This window comes from Ranitomeya imitator, chromosome 9 (assembly GCF_032444005.1).
Source record: "Ranitomeya imitator isolate aRanImi1 chromosome 9, aRanImi1.pri, whole genome shotgun sequence".
NCBI lineage: Eukaryota > Metazoa > Chordata > Amphibia > Anura > Dendrobatidae > Ranitomeya > Ranitomeya imitator.
The window spans coordinates 32,655,684-32,674,829 of NC_091290.1; the positions used below are offsets into that span (position 1 = coordinate 32,655,684).

The 19,146-nt window shown below is 47.2% G+C and overlaps 1 protein-coding gene across 4 annotated transcripts in view; it reads left to right on the forward strand.

Moving 5' to 3' along the window:
• KAT5 (lysine acetyltransferase 5) overlaps nt 1-18,038 on the forward strand; it is a 47,080-nt gene extending 29,042 nt beyond the window's left edge. For all 4 annotated transcript variants that reach the window (XM_069739675.1, XM_069739676.1, XM_069739677.1 and 1 more), the window contains 5 exons: nt 5,439-5,579; nt 13,975-14,068; nt 15,500-15,659; nt 16,151-16,232; nt 16,900-18,038. In XM_069739675.1, coding sequence (XP_069595776.1) covers nt 5,439-5,579; nt 13,975-14,068; nt 15,500-15,659; nt 16,151-16,232; nt 16,900-17,034 — 612 coding nt within the window. In that variant the 3' untranslated portion in view covers nt 17,035-18,038. The remainder of the gene's footprint in view (nt 1-5,438; nt 5,580-13,974; nt 14,069-15,499; nt 15,660-16,150; nt 16,233-16,899) is intronic.
• The last annotated feature ends 1,108 nt before the right edge of the window (nt 18,039-19,146 follow it).

A 19,146-nucleotide genomic window follows, 5' to 3' on the forward strand; every position in this document is an offset into this window, starting at 1 on the left:
CTTCACGCTGCGGCTCCGGCGTACTTTGTCTGCCCTGTTGAGGTCAGAGCAAAGTACTGCAGTGCTCAGGTGCCGGGAAAGGTCAGAGAGGCCCAGCACCTGCGCATTGCAGTACTTTGCTCTGCCCTCAACAGGGAAAATAAGGTACGCCTGCGCCGGAGCCGCAGCGTGAAGACAAGAGGACGTAATCGTAAGAAGATGGGAGGCCCCGGACTGGACCGCAACGCCCATCGGATTGGACCACCCTTGGGTGAGTATAATCTAACCTCTTCTTCTCATCTTTCAGGCTACATCGGGGGCTTATCTACAGTATTCCAGAATGCTGTAGATAAGCCCCTGATGTTGGTGGGCTTAGCTCACCTTTGATTTTGGGGGTGACAGGTTCCGTTTAATAATACATTTTCACATATCCATAGGATAGCTGATAACTGGTAGTGATTATCTATGAGCCCCCCACCAATCTGAATGGAAGAACTCTGAAGTGCCCCTTTTGAATGGAATAATGGTGCCGTGAATAGGCAATAATATATATGTGGTCCAACCCCAGAACATCTATTACACTTAGATTTCTATGACAGCTGGATAGGTATGTGCTACCATACCTATGCCATGAAATTCGGATTTATACCTTTCTTGTTGTTTGACTCTTATCAAGTCCTTTAATGGTATAACTGCATTGGCAGTGGAGAGCAGGGCACCTAAATATCACCTCTTTCTAGGCAGAAAAGTAGTTGCGACACAGTACTGCTAAGTTTTTGCTTAAAAAAAACTAGTCAACTAAAGAGGTGGTGTAAACTTAGCCTGGACAGTGAAAAGATGTGCAAAATAATTCAGAGAGCATGACTATAAGATGCACTTTTTTTTTCCCTCCAAAAATGTGGAGGAAAATGGTGGTTGGGGGTCTTATAGTCCGGATGTGCCGGCTCTGGCTATGTTGGGGGAGTGGTTTCGGCAGACCAGCGGGTCACAGAGGCACGAGCCGGCTACTGCGCTAACTCCTGTGCCAGCTGCTAAAGAGAAATGAATAATCACTGCATTCCACGCCCATGGGTGTGGAGGGCAATGAATATTCATTTCACTTTAATGGCATCCTGGTATGATTGGTCCCATCAGAAAACATTAAAAAAAAAAAACCATTACACTTACCTTCCCGGTGCTCCCTCGCAGCGTCCTGCTCCGATGCCAGCAGCTGCCTAATGCTTGTAAGCAGCACATGGCAGGGGATGTCATACGCTGCTTGCAAGCAGAACCCAGCTGCCAGAATACTCAATGCTCCGCACCGCGGGACTGTAGGCGTGCAGAGAGCAGTGATGGGAATGAGGGGGGCCATGCATACCAGGGTAGGGATGCAGGGACCATATATACCAGTATAGGGGATATTAACCCCTCTGTGACCTTAGACGTACTATCCCGTCGAGGTGCCCTGGGCTTATCTGACCCTGGACGGGATAGTACGTCATAGCCGATCGGCCGCGCTCACGGGGGGAGCGCGGCCGATCGCGGCCGGGTGTCAGCTGCTTATCGCAGCTGACATCCGGCACTATGTGCCAGGAGCGGTCACGGACCGCCCCCGGCACATTAACCCCTGGCACACCGCGATCAAAGATGATCGCGATGTGCCGGCGGTGCAGGGAAGCACCGCGCAGGGAGGGGGCTCCCTGCGGGCTTCCCTGAGACCCCCGGAGCAACGCGATGTGATCGCGTTGCTGCGAGGGTCTCACCTCCCTCCCTGCTCCCTCCAGCCCCGGATCCAAGATGGCCTCGGATCCGGGTCCTGCAGGGAGGGAGGTGGCTTCACAGAGCCTGCTCAGAGCAGGCACTGTGAAGCCTGCAGCGCTGCATGTCAGATCAGTGATCTGACAGAGTGCTGTGCAAACTGTCAGATCACTGATCTGTGATGTCCCCCCCTGGGACAAAGTAAAAAAGTAAAAAAAAAATTTTCCAAATGTGTAAAAAAAATAAAAAAAAATATTCCAAAATAATGAAAAAAAAAAAAAATATTATTCCCATAAATACATTTCTTCATCTAAATAAAAAAAAAAAAACAATAAAAGTACACATATTTAGTATCGCCGCGTCCGTAACGACCCGACCTATAAAACTGTCCCACTAGTTAACCCCTTCAGTAAACACCGTAAGAAAAAAAAAAAAAAAGAGGCAAAAAACAACGCTTTATTATCATACCGCCGAACAAAAAGTGGAATAACACGCGATCAAAAGGACAGATATAAATAACCATGGTACCGCTGAAAGCGTCATATTGTCCCGCAAAAAAAGAGCCGCCATACAGCATCATCAGCAAAAAAATAAAAAAGTTATAGTCCTGAGAATAAAGCGATGCAAAAATAATTATTTTTTCTGTAAAATAGTTTTTATCGTATAAAAGCGCCAAACCATAAAAAAATGATATAAATGAGGTATCGCTGTAATCGTACTGACCCGAAGAATAAAACTGATTTATCAATTTTACCAAATGCGGAACGGTATAAACGCCTCCCCCAATAGAAATTCATGAATAGCTGGCTTTTGGTCATTCTTCCTCACAAAAATCGGAATAAAAAGCGATCAAAAAATGTCACGTGCCCAAAAATGTTTTCAATAAAAACGTCAACTCGTCCCGCAAAAAACAAGACCTCACATGACTCTGTGGACCAAAATATGGAAAAATTATAGCTCTCAAAATGTGGTATTGCAAAAAATATTTTTTGCAATAAAAAGGGTCTTTCAGTGTGTGACGGCTGCCAATCATAAAAATCCGCTAAAAAACTCGATATAAAAGTAAATCAAACCCCCCTTCATCACCCCCTTAGTTAGGGAAAAATAAAAAAAAATGTATTTATTTCCATTTTCCCGCTAGGGTTAGGGCTAGGGTTAGGGTTAGGGTTGGGGCTACAGTTAGGGTTGGGGCTAAAGTTAGGGTTAGGGTTTAGATTACATTTACAGTTGGGAATAGGGTTGGGATTAGGGTTAGGGGTGTGTCAGGGTTAGAGGTGTGGTTAGGGTTACCGTTGGAATTAGGGTTAGGGGTGTGTTTAGATTAGAATTCAGTTATAATTGGGGGGTTTCCACTGTTTCGGCACATCAGGGGCTCTCCAAACACGACATGGCGTCCGATCTCAATTCCAGCCAATTCTGCGTTGAAAAAGTGAAACAGTGCTCCTTCCCTTCCGAGCTCTCCTGTGTGCCCAAACAGGGGTTTACCCCAACATATGGGGTATCAGCGTACTCAGGACAAATTGGACAACAACTTTTGTGGACCAATTTCTCATGTTACCCTTGGGAAAATACAAAACTGGGGGCTAAAAAATAATTTTTGTGGGAAAACAAAAAGATTTTTTATTTTCACGGCTCTGCGTTATAAACTGTAGTGAAACACTTGGGGGTTCAAAGTTCTCACAACACATCTAGATAAGTTCATTGAGGGGTCTAGTTTCCAATATGGGGTCACTTGTGGGGGGTTTCTACTGTTTAGGTACATTAGGGGCTCTGCAAACGCAATGTGACGCCTGCAGACCAATCCATCTAAGTCTGCATTCCAAATGATGCTCCTTCCCTTCCGAGCCCTCCCATGCGCCCAAACGGTGGTTCCCCCCCACATATCGGGTATCAGCGTACTCAGGACAAATTGGACAACAACATTTAGGGTCCAATTTCTCCTGCTAACCTTGGAAAAATACAAAACTGGGGGCTAAAATATAATTTTTGTGGAAAAAAAAATATTTTTTATTTGCATGGCTCTGCGTTATAAACTGTAGTGAAATACTTGGGGGTTCAAAGCTCTCACAACACATCAAGATGAGTTCCTTAGGGGGTCTACTTTCCAAAATGGTGTCACTTGTGGGGGGTTTCTACTGTTTAGGTACATTAGGGGCTCTGCAAACGCAATGTGACGCCTGCAGACCATTCCATCTAAGTCTGCATTCCAAATGGCGCTCCTTCCCTTCCGAGCCCTCCCATGCGCCCAAACGGTGGTTCCCCCCCACATATGGGGTATCAGCGTACTCAGGACAAATTGGACAACAACTTTTGGGGTCCAATTTCTCCTGTTACCCTAGGGAAAATACAAAACTGGGGGCTAAAAAATAATTTTTGTGGGAAAAAAATTTTGTTTTATTTTTATGGCTCTGCATTATAAACTTCTGTGAAGCCCTTGGTGGGTCAAAGTGCTCACCACACATCCAGATAAGTTCCTTAGGGGGTCTACTTTCCAAAATGGTGTCACTTGTGGGGGGTTTCAATGTTTAGGCACATCAGTGGCTCTCCAAACGCAACATGGCGTCCCATCTCAATTTCTGTCAATTTTGCATTGAAAAGTCAAACTGCGCTCCTTCCCTTCCGAGCTCTCCCATGCGCCCAAACAGTGGTTTACTGCCACATATGGGGTATCAACGTACTCAGGACAAATTGGACAACAACTTTTTGGGTCCAATTTCTCCTGTTACCCTTGGTAAAATAAAACAAATTGGAGCTGAAGTAAATTTTTGTAAATGTTCATTTTTATTTAAACATTCCAAAAATTCCTATTAAACACCTGAAGGGTTAATAAACTTCTTGAATGTGGTTTTGAGCACCTTGAGGGGTGCAGTTTTTAGAATGGTGTCACACTTGGGCATTTTCTATCATATAGACCCCTCAAAATGACTTCAAATGAGACGTGGTCCCTAAAAAAAAATGGTGTTGTAAAAATGAGAAATTGCTGGTCAACTTTTAACCCTTATAACTCCCTAACAAAAAAAAAATTGGTTCCAAAATTATGCTGATGTAAAGGAGACATGTGGGAAATGTTACTTATTAAGTATTTTGTGTGACATATCTCTGTGATTTAATTGCATAAAAATTCAAAGTTTGAAAATTGCGAAATTTTCGCCAAATTTCCGTTTTTTTCACAAATAAACGCAGGTACTATCAAAGAAATTTTACCACTATCATGAAGTACAATATGTCACGAGAAAACAATGTCAGAATCACCAGGATCCGTTGAAGCGTTTCGGAGTTATAACCTCATAAAGGGACAGTGGTCAGAATTGTAAAAATTGGCCTGGTCATTGACGTGCAAACCACCCTTGGGGGTAATGGGGTTAAATACAGAATTGACCTTCAATTTTTTTTTTTCTTCATCATTTCCTCCTAAAACCTAGGTGCGCCTTATAGTCCGAAAAATACGGTATTCTGTATTTAAAGTGGTCTAGTTTTAAGAACCCTCGTATACCTCTACCAAAGTTGGGCCCAAACATCCAGGTTGTGGGATTACAGCATGTGAGGTTCCCTCATTTTTTCTGTGACCGCTGTCATAGTGAAAGAGCGACTTCTTGCTCTTTTCTTTTTTTTCTTTGACCCATTGTCTACTTATCATGGGCTAAGTTCCTGTATTGCTATTTGTTTTTTTTTTAACTCCTTTCATCATTGACTTGTCTCACATGTATTTTTTTTTTCCCCAGAGTTACTCTCAGAATCTCTGCCTTTTGGCAAAATGCTTTTTGGACCACAAGACACTATACTATGACACAGATCCCTTTCTCTTTTACATTATGACCGAGTATGACTCCAAGGGCTTTCACATTGTCGGCTACTTTTCAAAGGTTGGTTTCTTTTGTATTAATGTGCAAGTATAAATGGACAAGCCAAACTGACTTTAAAGGTACCGTCACATTTAGCGACGCTGCAGCGATCTAGACAACTATGCCGATCGCTGCAGCGTCGCTGTGTGGTCGCTGGAGAGCTGTCACTCAGACAGCTCTCCAGCGACCAACGATGCCGAAGTCCCCTGGTAACCAGGGTAAACATCGGGTTACTAAGCGCAGGGCCGCGCTTAGTAACCCAATGTTTACCCTGGTTACCAGTGTAAATGTAAAAAAAAAAAACTACATACTTACATTCCGGTGTCTGTCACGTCCCCCGGCGTCAGCTTCCCTGTACTGTATAAGCGCCAACCGTAAAGCAGAGCGGTGACGTCACCGCTCTGCTTTCTTTATCGCCTCTCATTGGGGGACACAGGAACCATGGGTGTATGCTGCTGCCACTAGGAGGCTGACACTATGCAAATAAAAAAAGTTAGCTCCTCCTCTGCAGTGTACACCCCACCGACTGGCATTATACTCTTCAGTTTAGCTTAGTGTCAGTAGGAGGTGGACACGGGTCTTTCATTAGACCCTTATCTACCTCAATGTGCGTCGTTTCTTTTCAGGTTTCCGGAGGGATACAGGGTGAGCAGTCACACCTGTAGTCCCACAATGCGGACTATGAGTACGGCGTGTACTGCCACCCCGTATCCTCATAGATCCCTCTCCAGGACCAAGAGCCTAGCACACAAGCGTGCTTAGAAGTCCGGTCCTGGCTCCGTCCCCCACCCACTCGCCTTCCAGAGCCTGTCGGTTGGAGGAGACGAGGACGTCCGTCTCCAGCTCCACGGACGTCTAATACTTTCTACGCTTTAAGGTTAGTACCGGACGGCGTGGGATTTTAGGTGAGTATTTTTTTCCCCTAATCAGCTCTCCCACGGCGCCTTACAAGCGGATTCCTTCCTTTCCTGCGGTTGCATCTTTACTGTGCGGTGCGGTGCCTTACAGGCAGCCGCGCTGCTATTTCTGCGGCCGCACTTCTATTACTGCGGGCACTTTTCCTGGCATATCCTTTACCCTGATGTCCGGCAGCTTCCCCTCGGTGGCCGCACTTTTACAGGCAGACACACTGCCTTGTCTGCGGCCGCACCCTTTCACCCTGCGGCGCGGCTATCTGGGGGGGCCGTACCTTTTAGGAGCCTGCTCGCGGCCCGCCGTTCTCTCCAGCGGCCGCCGCCGCCTTCTAATATAGACCCCCTTTCTATGCGGCGGCTGCCGTGCATCTTAGCCGGGCAGCGCCCGCCCCGCTGTTTACCTCCAGCGGCCGCCGGCTTCTAATCTAGGCCCCGGCTTTTCCGGGGCCTGCTTCCGGCGTCGGCGGCAGCGCTCCCCTTTCCATGCGGCGGCTGCCGCGCCTCTTAGCCGGGCTGTGCCCGCACCGCTGATTACTTCCGGCGGTCGCCGGCTTATAATTTAGGCCCCGGCGCTTCCCGGGGCCTACCTCCGGTGCCGCGCTCCGCCCACTTCCGTTTTAATCGGGCGGGCTTTCTCCCGCCCGACAATCTGTCCGGCGCTATCTCAGCTGACTCCTCCCCTTCCTCTACGCCGCTGCTCGGCATCTGGATTTTAACTCATCGCGCTCCGCACCTTCCTGAGCGCACATCATGCCCGTCCTTCCAGCGGTCACCATCTGCGCGAATTGCAGCAGGGGCTCGTCTTCTCTCCGGAGATCCACCGCAGCTGGACAGCTTCCTCTACCTGGTATCCGTTTTCTCATCTGCCGTGAGTATCTGCACTGCAGACTGACACCCCCCTCTGCTCCGCTGTCCCCTAACCCTCTGGCTTTTCTTCAGATCTCCGCTCTGTCAGGCCTGCAGCAACACAATTATTCCTACCGTCCGAGAGTGATATGCCTCATCTCTGTCACAATCGGTGGCCGATCTAACACGGGTGTCTCAAATTTTGGTGTCCGTGCTGGATTGATTACCTCTGCAGACCCCCGCAGTAGCCAGCGGGTCACAGGAGCCTCCGTCCGAGCCCTTCTTGATAAGCCACAAAAGGTCCAGACAGGAACGTCGGTCTGAGTCCTCTTCTCGCTCCATCTCGCCACACGGTTCTCCTCTGCGTTAGGCGTTGTCCTCCCCTGAGTCAGGCAAGGCGTTCTCTGGGAAGGTGCCCTTTCTTATGCGCCCTCGGATGATATTTCGGAGCTGGATTCTAACCAAATCGCCACTATGAGGGATATGGTTCAGAATCATTGGAGCTATAAACCAAACCTGTGGCATCAAGGATCCCTCTACGGAACCCGCAGATCAGGCGGTTTCGTTTAGACGGGCTAAACCACCTTCCAAGTTTTTTGCTCCTCATCCTGAATTCGAGAAAATCATGAACAGAGAAAGAGCAAACCCGACCAGTCGTTTTCAGAGTGGAAAACGCCTTGGTGTTTTGTATCCTTTTTCTCCAGAACCTACCGCCAATTGGACGGTCTCGGTGGATCCCCCGGTTTCCAGGGTGTTCACAAACACGGTGCCTCCACTGTCCGGTGGAGCATCTCTGAAGGATTCTAACGACAGAGTTATAGAATCCTTCGCGAAATCTGCCTTGGAAGCGGCTTCAGCGGCTCTATGTCCAGCTTTTGCTTCCACTTGGGCCTCAAAATCCATCTCAAAATGGGCCAAGGATCTACGGCGAGGTATCCTGGACGGGGCGCCTCCCGCGCAATTAGCGGAACTTGCCAACCAGATTTCCCACGCCGGTGAATACCTGGTCTCCGCCTCCCTGGATGTCGCGTCTTGTGCGGCTCAGGCTTCCAGCAATGCCGTTGCCATCCGCCGGACTGTTTGGCTCAAGGCCTGGCAGGCGGACTTGTCTTCCAAAAGTCCCTCACTAGTCTGCCCTTCCAGGGCTCTCGTCTCTTTGGTTCCCAGCTGGACCAAATCATTAAGGACGCCACCGGGGGTACAAGTTCTCTTCTCCCCCAGGCTAAGCCTCGTCGCCCTCCTCCTAGATGGCACTTTTGCTCTTTTCGGCCTTTTCGTCGCTTTGCTGCGTCAAGCTCCCATTCCCAGCAGCAACAGAGGCCACAGGCACGTCAAGAGAAGAATGCGGTGGCCTTTAGGCCCACTCCGTCCTGGCGTCCTCGCTACTCCCAGGGTAGATCCTCCAGACCCAGGACTGGAAGATCCACCTCCGCATGACTCTTGGCAAGACTCCAGCCCAACTCCCAGGTTGGGCGGCCGTCTTCTCCTTTTCAGGGACGTCTGGCTTTCCGCAGTAGAGAACGCAGGGGTCATTGAAGTTGTATCCTCGGGATACAAGATAGAGTTCACCTCCTGACCCAGGGATCGTTTCTTCCAATCCCGTCCTCCAAGAGATCCCGCTCTAGTTCCGGGCTTCTTCGCAGCCATCGCTTCTCTGCTCAAATCCAGGGTAATCGTTCCCGTCCCAGAGAAAGAACGGTTCACGGGTTTCTACTCGAACCTTTTTGTGGTACCGAAAAAAGACGGCAAGGTTCGCCCCATTCTGGACCTCAAATTGCTGAACAGGAGAGTTCGCCTGAGACACTTCAAGATGGAATCCCTTCGTTCGATAATTGCTTCCATGGAGGCCCAGGAATTTCTAGGCTCAATAGATATCCAGGACGCCTACCTCCATGTCCCGATATTTCCCGGACATCACCGTCTCCTGCGCTTCGCAGTGCAACGAGAACACTTTCAATTCGTCGCCCTGCCGTTCGGTCTCGCAACAGCGCCAAGGGTGTTCACGAAGATCATGGCGGCGCTGATGGCCATCTTGAGAGTCAGAGGCTTGGTCCTATGTCCATACCTCGACGACATCCTCCTCAAGGCTCCGTCCTTTGCTCAGGCTCACGAAAGCCTGTCTATTGTTCTCGACACCTTAGCCCGTTTCGGGTGGCTGGTCAACCGGAAGAAGTCCTGCCTTATTCCTTCTCAGCGCATCATCTTTCTGGGCATGCTTTTCGACACTCGTCAGACCAGAGTCTTCCTTCCCAAAGACAAGAGATCCACTCTTTGTCGGGACATACGCTTGCTCCAGGGTCCTCGGCCTCCCTCCCTCCGATCGGCCATGAAGGTTCTGGGGAGGATGGTAGCTACATTGGAAGCGATTTCTTCGCCCAATTTCATTCGCGACCTTTTCAGCAAGCCATTCTGTCTCAGTGGGACAGGTCTGTCTTCTCCCTGGATCGGCCAAACAGACTCTTTTCTCGGGTCAAGCGGTCCCTCAACTGGTGGCTGACGTCACCTCTCATCTCCCAGGGCAGGTCCTTCCTTCCAGTTCACTGGCAGGTGGTTACAACGGACGCCAGCCTGTTCGGCTGGGGTGCAGTTTTTCGCCACCTGACGGTTCAGGGCCGTTGGTCGTCGCAGGAGTCATCTCTGCCAATCAATGTCCTCGAAATTCGGGCCATCTTTCTGTCCCTCCGCCACTGGGAAAGGATCCTCAGTGGCCTTCCAGTCCGGATCCAGACGGACAACGCCACGGCTGTGGCATATGTCAACCATCAGGGGGGGACCCGGAGCTCCTTGGCCCTTGCCGAGGTATCCAAGATCCTCCTCTGGGCAGAGGCAACGGTTCCGGTGATATCCGCGGTGCATATCCCCGGCGTGGACAACTGGGCCGCCGACTTCCTCAGCCGCAAGGGCCTCGCGGCAGGGGAATGGTCCTTGCATCCGGAGGTCTTCCATCAGATTGGTCTTTGATGGGGCACTCCGGACGTGGATCTCACGGCGTCTCGAATCAACAGGAAGGTTCCGCAGTTCGTCTCCAGGTCCTGTGATCCTCTCGCAGTGGGCGTCGATGCTCTGGCCATTCCTTGGTCTCAGTTCGAGCTGCCCTACCTGTTCCCACCCCTTCCATTTCTTCCCAAACGGTTGAAGATCAAAGCGGAAGGGGTGTCGGTCATCCTGATTGCCCCGGATTGGCCCAGGAGAGCTTGGTTCGCGGAGCTCGTCAACCTTCTCGCGGACACTCCCTGGCGCCTTCCAGACAGGCTCGATCTGCTGTCCCAGGGTCCGATCTGCCACCCGAATTCTCGGTCGCTCAGTTTAACGGCGTGGCTGTTGAGACCGCGGTTCTAAGAGCGTCCGGCCTTTCAGTCCGGGTGATTCACACCATGATTTAGGCTCGGAAGCCTTCGTCTTCCAGGATCTACTACCGTACCTGGAAGGCTTACTTCCGTTGGTGCGAATCCAACCGCGTTCCGCCTATGGTTTTTTCCCTGCCTTCTCTTTTAGCCTTCCTTCAGGCAGGACTGGATTCGGGCCTGGCTCTTAGCTCTCTAAAGGGCCAGGTTTCTGCGCTTGCCATCCGCTTTCAGAAGAACTTGGCCTCTCGGCCACAGGTTAAGACCTTCTTTCCAGGAGTAGCCCACGCTGTCCCGCCGTACAGAGCCCTTGTGGACGCAGAGGACTTAAACCTGGTACTGGACGTTCTGAGGGTTTCCCCCTTTGAACCTCTTAGGGAGATTCCTCTATCGGTTTTATCTTGGAAGGTGCCCTTTCTTGTGGCCATCACGTCTATTCACGGCGTTTCCGAGCTGGCGGCCCTGTCTTGCCGTCCTCCGTTTTTGGTCATTCGCCAGGACAAGGTGGTCTTCCGGCCTCCACCTTCTTTTCTTCCTAAGGTGGTTTCCACCTTCCACCTCAACGAGGACATCGTTCTACCTTCCTTTTGTCCAGCTCCGACTCATCCTCTGGAGCGATCGTTGAACAAGCTGGACCTCGTCAGGGCAGTGAGGATCTATCTGGACAGAACGTCCACTTTCCGGAAGACGGATTCTTTTTTTTTTTTCGTCATTCCTGATGGCACGCGCAGAGGCCAACCGGCTTCTAAAGCGACTATTGCTCGCTGGATCAGAATGGCAAATTTGGAGGCTTACCGGGTCAAGAACAGAGTGCCCCCTCCTGGGATTAAGGCTCACTCTACCCGGGCAGTCGGCGCCTCCTGGGCGGTGCACCACAGGGCTTCCGCCCTACAGCTTTGCAAAGCGGCAACTTGGTGTTCCATCCACACGTTCGCCAAATTTTACAAGGGCCATACCTATGCTTCGGCGGACGCCGGCCTAGGCAGAAGGATCCTGCAGGCAGCAGGGGTGAGTCCTCTGGCCTGATGGAAGTCTGTTTTTCCCGCCCTAGGGACTGCTTTGGGACGTCCCATGGTTCCTGTGTCCCCCAATGAGAGGCGATAAAGAAAACAGGATTTTTGGTTGCTTACCGTAAAATCTGTTTCTTGGAGCCTCCATTGGGGGACACAGCTCCCTCCCAATGTTTCTCAATTTCTATGTTCTATGACTGTTCTCACGTTTACAGTTCTCAAGTTTCTGGTTATGGTTTTCAACCTTGTTATTTATCTCCTACTGCTTTCTCACTAACTGAAGAGTATAATGCCAGTCGGTGGGGTGTACACTGCAGAGGAGGAGCTAACTTTTTTTATTTGCATAGTGTCAGCCTCCTAGTGGCAGCAGCATACACCCATGGTTCCTGTGTCCCCCAATGGAGGCTCCAAGAAACAGATTTTACGGTAAGCAACCAAAAATCCTGTTTTACGGCCGGCCGGCGCTCAGTCAGTGCAGGGAAGCAGAACGCCGGGGGACAGACACCGGAATGTAAGTATGTAGTGTTTGTTTGTTTTTTTACATTTACGATGGTAACCAGGGTAAGCATCGGGTTACGAAGCGCGGCCCTGCGCTTAGTAACCCGATGTTTACCCTGGTTACCAGTGAAGACATCGCTGAATCGGCGTCACACACGCCGATTCAGCGATATCAGCGGGTGATCCAGCGACGAAATAAAGTTCTGGCCTTTCTGCTCCGACCAACGATGTCACAGCAGGATCCAGATCGCTGCTGCGTGTCAAACACAACGATATCGCTATCCAGGACGTTGCAACGTCACGGATCGCTAGCGATATCGTTGTTAAGTTGTTCAGTGTGAAGGTACCTTAAGTCTCGATTTTAGTTGATGATGCTCCTGTGTGAACTTGCATTATTTCTTTTACCTTAGGTTTCCATTGCCTTTTGACATATAGAGTAGTGTAGTTTACAATTTCTTCTAGTAAATGGGGGAGAAAGAAAGACAGTGACCTGGCAAACCTATTGTAGCCCAGTTGGATCTATTGTAATAGGTTAATATTTGCACAGTGACACAAGTTTTGGCATTTTAGCTATTTACCAAAACCTATTCAAGATACAGTTAAATAATCAATATGGGCTTAAAGTCCAGTCTCTCAGCTTTAATTTGAGGGTATTCACATGAAAATGTATAATCAGGGTTTTTAGAACTACAGCTCTTTAATATGTGGCTGCCTTTTTAATGGGACCAAAGTTTATTTGGACAGTTATCTCAAAAGCTCTTTAATGGGCTCCATGGGATTTATCCTTGTTAATCCATCAATTAAGCAGGTAAAAGGTCTGGACCTGATTCCAGGTGTGGCATTTGGAAGCTGTTGCTGTGCACCTACAACATGCTGCCAGAGCATCTCTAAATGGATGAGGAACAGATCACTGTTAGGCTAAAAAAACAAAAAAGAAGAAATCCAGCATAGAGATAACAGAAATGTTAGTTTTGCCCAAATCAACAGTTTGGATATGTTTTGCCAAAAAAAAACAAAAACGCACTGGGGAGCTTGGAAACTGAAAAAGACTTGGACGTCCATGGTATAGAACAGTGGTGGATGATGGCTGAAGCCTTTCCATGGTGAAAAAAAAAACACTTCAGTATCTAAGTCTACTATAAAGAGAAAACTTCATGAGAGCAAATACAGAGGGTTCACCATCTTTGAAAGTCCAGACGTCACCAAAAATAGTGGCCTGTAGAGCCCAAATAACGAAGATTTGGTCTCTGTCCACATATTTCTGGACTTTACTGTATAAAAATAACTGGTATGATCATCCTGACTTTTTTTTTTTTAACCCCTTTTTGCCATTGGACGGAATAGTACGTCTGATGGCAGAACTCCAGCTTTGATGTGGGCTCCGGCATGTGCCTGCAATAGGTGCGGGCAGAATTGCGATCCGCCCACTCCTATTAACTAGTTAAATTCTGCTGTCAAACTCTGACAGCGGCATTTAACAAGCTCATCCGGCCGGAAATGAAATGCGCGCATCGGTGACCCCCATCACGATCGGCGGTCATCAGTGCATCGGCATGACAACCAGAGGTCTTCTTGAGACCTCTATGGTTGTTGATGCCGGATTGCTGTGAGCGCCACCCTGTAGTTGGCGCTCATAGCAATGCTGTAATTTTACTACATAGGAGCGATCTGAGCATCGCCTCTATGTAGCAGAGGTGATCGAGTTATAGCAGCTTCTAGTTTCCCATGGAGGCTATTGAAGCATGGCAAAAGTAAAAAAAAAAAAAATAATTTGAATAATTACACATTTGTTCTCTGTGTGCAGGAGAAGGAGTCAACGGAGGACTACAATGTCGCTTGTATCCTGACACTACCACCTTATCAGAGAAGAGGATATGGAAAACTTCTGATTGAGTTCAGTAAGTCTGAATTTAAGATTTTTCCAACATTCAACTTCTTTCCAATTCCTTTATGTTCCTTACTAGTGATGAGCGGATGTGCTGGGATAAGATGTTATCTGAGCATGCTGGGGTGCGGATTGTCTTTTACGTGCTCAAAAAGTGTTTGAGTCCCCGCGGCTGCATGTCTTGTGGCTTTTTGACAAATTCATCACATGCAAGGATTACCTGTTAGGCCGGGATCACACATACGCGAGATACGGCCGAGTCTCGCAGGTGAAATCCCTCCTCTGGCGCCGGCACTCCGGAGCGGAGCGTTCAGCCGCACAGCAACACATGGAGCTGCACGCTCCGCTCGCTCCCAAGTGCCGGCCCCAGAGGAGAGATTTCACCTGTGAGACTCTGCCGTATCACGCATATGTGTGATCCCAGCCTTAGTTAAAAAAAACAAAACCCTGCATGTGTTGTGGCTGTCGAACAGCCATGGGACATGCAGGCGCGGGGACTCGAACATGGTATTCTAGCACGCCGAAGACACTCGATTAGCACCCAAGCATGCTCAGATAACACCTTATCAGATATATACCAAAGGCGGACTTAAATTCACTTAGCCGCAAGAAGAGAACTATATGATAATGAATTATTATTTATATAAATCTTTATTACAAGTTAAAATCTCCAAGGACACCAATATCAAAAAGAACGGAGTTTTACAAGGGAACAATTCAGTACTAACTCTACTAAAAATTCCACACCATGACTATGACCTAGTTGGGCAGTATAATCCAACATGAACATCAGATCATTAGCTGTGGATGTTCAGCCAATCATATCAGTTACTCCATAATAAAATACAAGATATGGTGACACCCATCAAATAATGCAGCCCTTCAAAAGGCTTGCTAATGTCACCACACTATTATTCAATTCCACCCAGTTATATACCTAGGGTTAATGGCCATCCATATAAGGTTATAATAGTTCATATACGATCACATTCAGAAGTTAATCAGCAATAACCAACTTATTAAATCATTATGTGTGGAAAATAACATATACCTCTAGAGGAAATCTCCCAATAGACCGAGTAGTGCAGAGTGCGTACCAAAGTGTCCTCCCTCGTGCGCCCCGACGCGCGTTACGCCCCCAGAAGAAGCTCTGTAGAGTTAGAATTTTTTGTAGAGTTAGTACTGAATTGTTCCCCTGTAACACTCTGTTCTTTTTGATATTGGTGTCCTTGGAGATTTTAACTTGTAATAAAGATTTATATAAATAATAATTCATTATCATATGGTTCTCTTCTTGCGGCTAAGTGAATTTAAGTCCGCCTTTGGTATATATCCGTCTCTGAAGTGCCATAGTTGCTTATATCTAGACCTGTTTTGGTATATAACACCTTATCAGAGCACGCTCACTCGTCACTATTCCTTACTTCTTGTATCACTGATTTAGGTTATGAATTATCTAAAGTGGAGGGGAAGACCGGGACTCCTGAAAAGCCGCTGTCTGACTTAGGCCTCCTCTCCTACCGCAGTTATTGGTCACAAACCATTTTAGAGATTCTAATGGAGCTGAAGACTGAAACCGGGGAGAGGCCGCAGATAACTATTAAGTAAGATATAGTACACTTTGTTAGGAAAGGTATTAAATACGACGATTGTTAAGCTACATTCATACGTTTTAATATGGACACTACAGTTCCTTATTTAGGAACAGAAAAATGAAATTAATGCTCAACACGGATCCGATTCACAACTGATTATCATGGGGTCCGATGTGTTAGTTTTTTTAATTGAAAATGAAAAGTTTTGTGTGTGTATATATATATATTTTTTTTTTTAATTCTTTTTTTCTTGCTCTAAAAATGGGCAGATAAGTTAACCTGGAATGACACCACAATAGTCAGTGGGACCTCTCTGCTTTCATTTGCATCAGTTATGTAAAGGATCCCTTTTATTTTCAGTGATGTATGAGTGAAAGTGTTAACAGCCTTAACATGTCATTGTTGTGTATTTGTAATGGATCACGGTAATAATAAGTCTTACAATGTAGTGGCATTACTATAGGTTACAAATGTACTTATACAATGTTTTATCTGTGCAGTGAAATCAGTGAGATCACCAGTATTAAAAAGGAAGATGTTATCTCCACATTGCAGTATCTGAACCTCATCAACTACTACAAGGTAACTATCACACAGTGGTCGTAAAGGGATTGTTCTGTCAATCAACAGACTCCTGAATCGGGATGGCATACGGTGTGCACACTGTCAGGATTCCCTGGTATTGCCGCTGCAAGAGGGTGGTCATGTGCCAGCAGGTATGCTGTTTGCAGTCACAGGTGGACTAGACATAAACCAGATTATCTCAATGCACTTGTATTGGGCTGAGCACGTCTAGTCGGCATGTGCCTTAAGTATGCAAATCGCATGACCGCTTACTTGCATTGGCAATACTGGCGAATCCTACCAGTGTGCACACCATTGTCTGCTGACTCGAAGTGTCTACAGACTTTTGTGTCATGCCTGGACAACCCTTTAATCAACTGTCCATCTTGGGAAAACTGTTTTCTATGTGTATTAGGACACGTGGAAGTAAATAGGTGTTTTTGTTCAAGACAAAGCAGAGGCTGCAAAGTGGGAAATATTTTCACATTCATGCATTGCATTTTTTAATAGGCCCATGCTGTACTTTACTAGGTGGTTTTGTGGGAATCCTATATTTCTCCATGAGACTTGGCCGCTCAACACCTTTAAAATTCACTTGATTAGAGGGGGAAAAAACGTTTTTTTTTTATAAAGTTAAAACAGTCCATCTGATTTACTCACATGATATTGGTCATGTTTTTTTCAGGGCCAGTATATCCTGACACTCTCTGAAGACATTGTTGAAGGTCATGAAAGAGCCATGCTAAAAAGGATTTTGAGGATAGATTCCAAATGCCTGCACTTCTCACCAAAGGACTGGAGCAAACGAGGGAAATGGTGACAGAAGACTGTCAAGGCTTGATTGTTGAGCCTGATGGACTCGGACGATTTGCACAAGTGCGTTCAAGAGACGACTGTTTCATTCCTGAATGTCCGGTTTTCACGTTTGAACATATGTGTATTTCCTGAAAGCTGCAGCTTTTAATATAAAGTAATGGCTCAGTACAGAAAAGGACCAGTGCTGGTACATTGTGTGATCAGCAGGAGCGGCGGACAGAGGAAATCCAATGGTTGAAGCACAATTATAAACTGACAGATGCTGATGGGTCATCTGACCACGTTCTGAGCTGAGCTAGTGTCTTGCAACTGTTAACTGCCTAATGTGTCTTCTGGCACCCCTAGGTAATATACAAGAACATAGCTGTAAGGAATTGACAAGTTGTATGCAAGAATTGGGTTACGACTTGGCTGGTAAGATGCTGAACTGGAAAATGGGACCGCCCGTGGGTGAACATTTCAGAGTATACCGTAATTGCCAAAAAAGTCTGTTCAAGTCAGCAACTATTTCTGCCAATGTTCAGGGAAATGTTTTGCAGCAGACTGAACGCAAGAAATCCGTATAAAATGTATATAAAGTGTTTTCATAAGAGGATAGGAGTCTATTTCCAACTATTTATTTTCTAGGCTCTCTGATTTATTCACCGATGGCGTTGCAGTTTCTCTCCCATGTAGTGCACTACTGGTTCTTAAAAATTGCAACACATTTGTATTTTATGAGGTTTCATGAACCTGATTTTGTTTTATTCCAGGACATGAGAGGTGGTAAACATTTGCCAGCACAGTGGTCCTCTGCCGTGGTGTCTTTCTCCACTTGTTGTACTGAATGTAGGAAGGTGCATGCACCCTATAAGAGTTGCTGCATTAACAGTACTACACCCCCAGGTGTTCTCCGCTACAACACTAGATGTGTTACCCTTATAGTGGAAAGTTTGTGTATGTGCACACGCTGTGGATTTTTTTATTTAAATAGATTTTTATTAAGAATAAACATTACCTTTTCATCCATCTTCCAATTTGTTACATACAAAGTTTCCCCATTTTCAAAGCCCTCAACAAACCCCCCCACCACCACCACCCCTCCTCCAATGGGACTTCTATATCTGGCATTGATGACTATCAGCCACTTAACTCCCCTATGATCGCTTATTCGTCTAGCAGTTTCCATCATTCAAAGGCCCTCAGTCTCCCATTCCGTTTACCTACTCATCCCAACTCGAGCCACGGAGACCACATTTTATCAAACGTTTCTATTTTCCCACGTCTCTTGTAAACCCCCTTTTCCAGCTTGAGACCTTGTTTTACATATTGCAGGAATTCACCCCTTGCAGGCGGTTCCTCCTTAATCCAGTTCCGTGCTATCACTTTCCGAGCCATATATAATAGCCTAGCAATTGCTATCTTCCAGGTGTTATCCACTCCAATTTCATCCACATATCCCAATAAGCACACTATCGGGTCTCTCGGAACCCTACATCTATACGCACCTTCCACACGACTCATAACTACCAACCAAAAAGCAGCCAGTCTTGGACACGTCCACATCATATGATATATTCCTGCATTCTCAGTCCCACATCTCGGGCACTCAGAGTCGGCACGCAACCCTGCTTTATGCAAGACTTCCGGAGACTAAGGGTATGTTCACACGTTCAGGATTTCCATCCTTTTTTTTTCAGGACTGTTTTTTTTAAAAAACTGCAGCTCTTGGCAGAAAACGCAGGTCCTTTTTTTGGTCCTTTTTTGTCCTTTTATGATGCGTTTTTTGATCCTTTTTTTTATATGCAGTTTTCTAACCCTAACCCTACCCCTAACCCTACCCCTATTCTAACCTTAGTGAAAAAAAAAAAAAAAAAAAATTCTTAATTTTTTTATTGTCCCTACCAATGGGGGTGACAAAGTGGGGGGGTGTCATTTACTATTTTTTTATTTTGATCACTGAGATAGGTTATATCTCAGTGATCAAAATGCACTTTGGAGCGAATCTGCCGGCCGGCAGATTCGGCGGGCGCACTGCGCATGCGCCCGCCATTTTGCAAGATGGCGGCGCCCAGGGAGAAGCCGGACGGACACCGGGACGCCGGGTAAGTATAAGGGGGGAGATTAGGGCACGGGG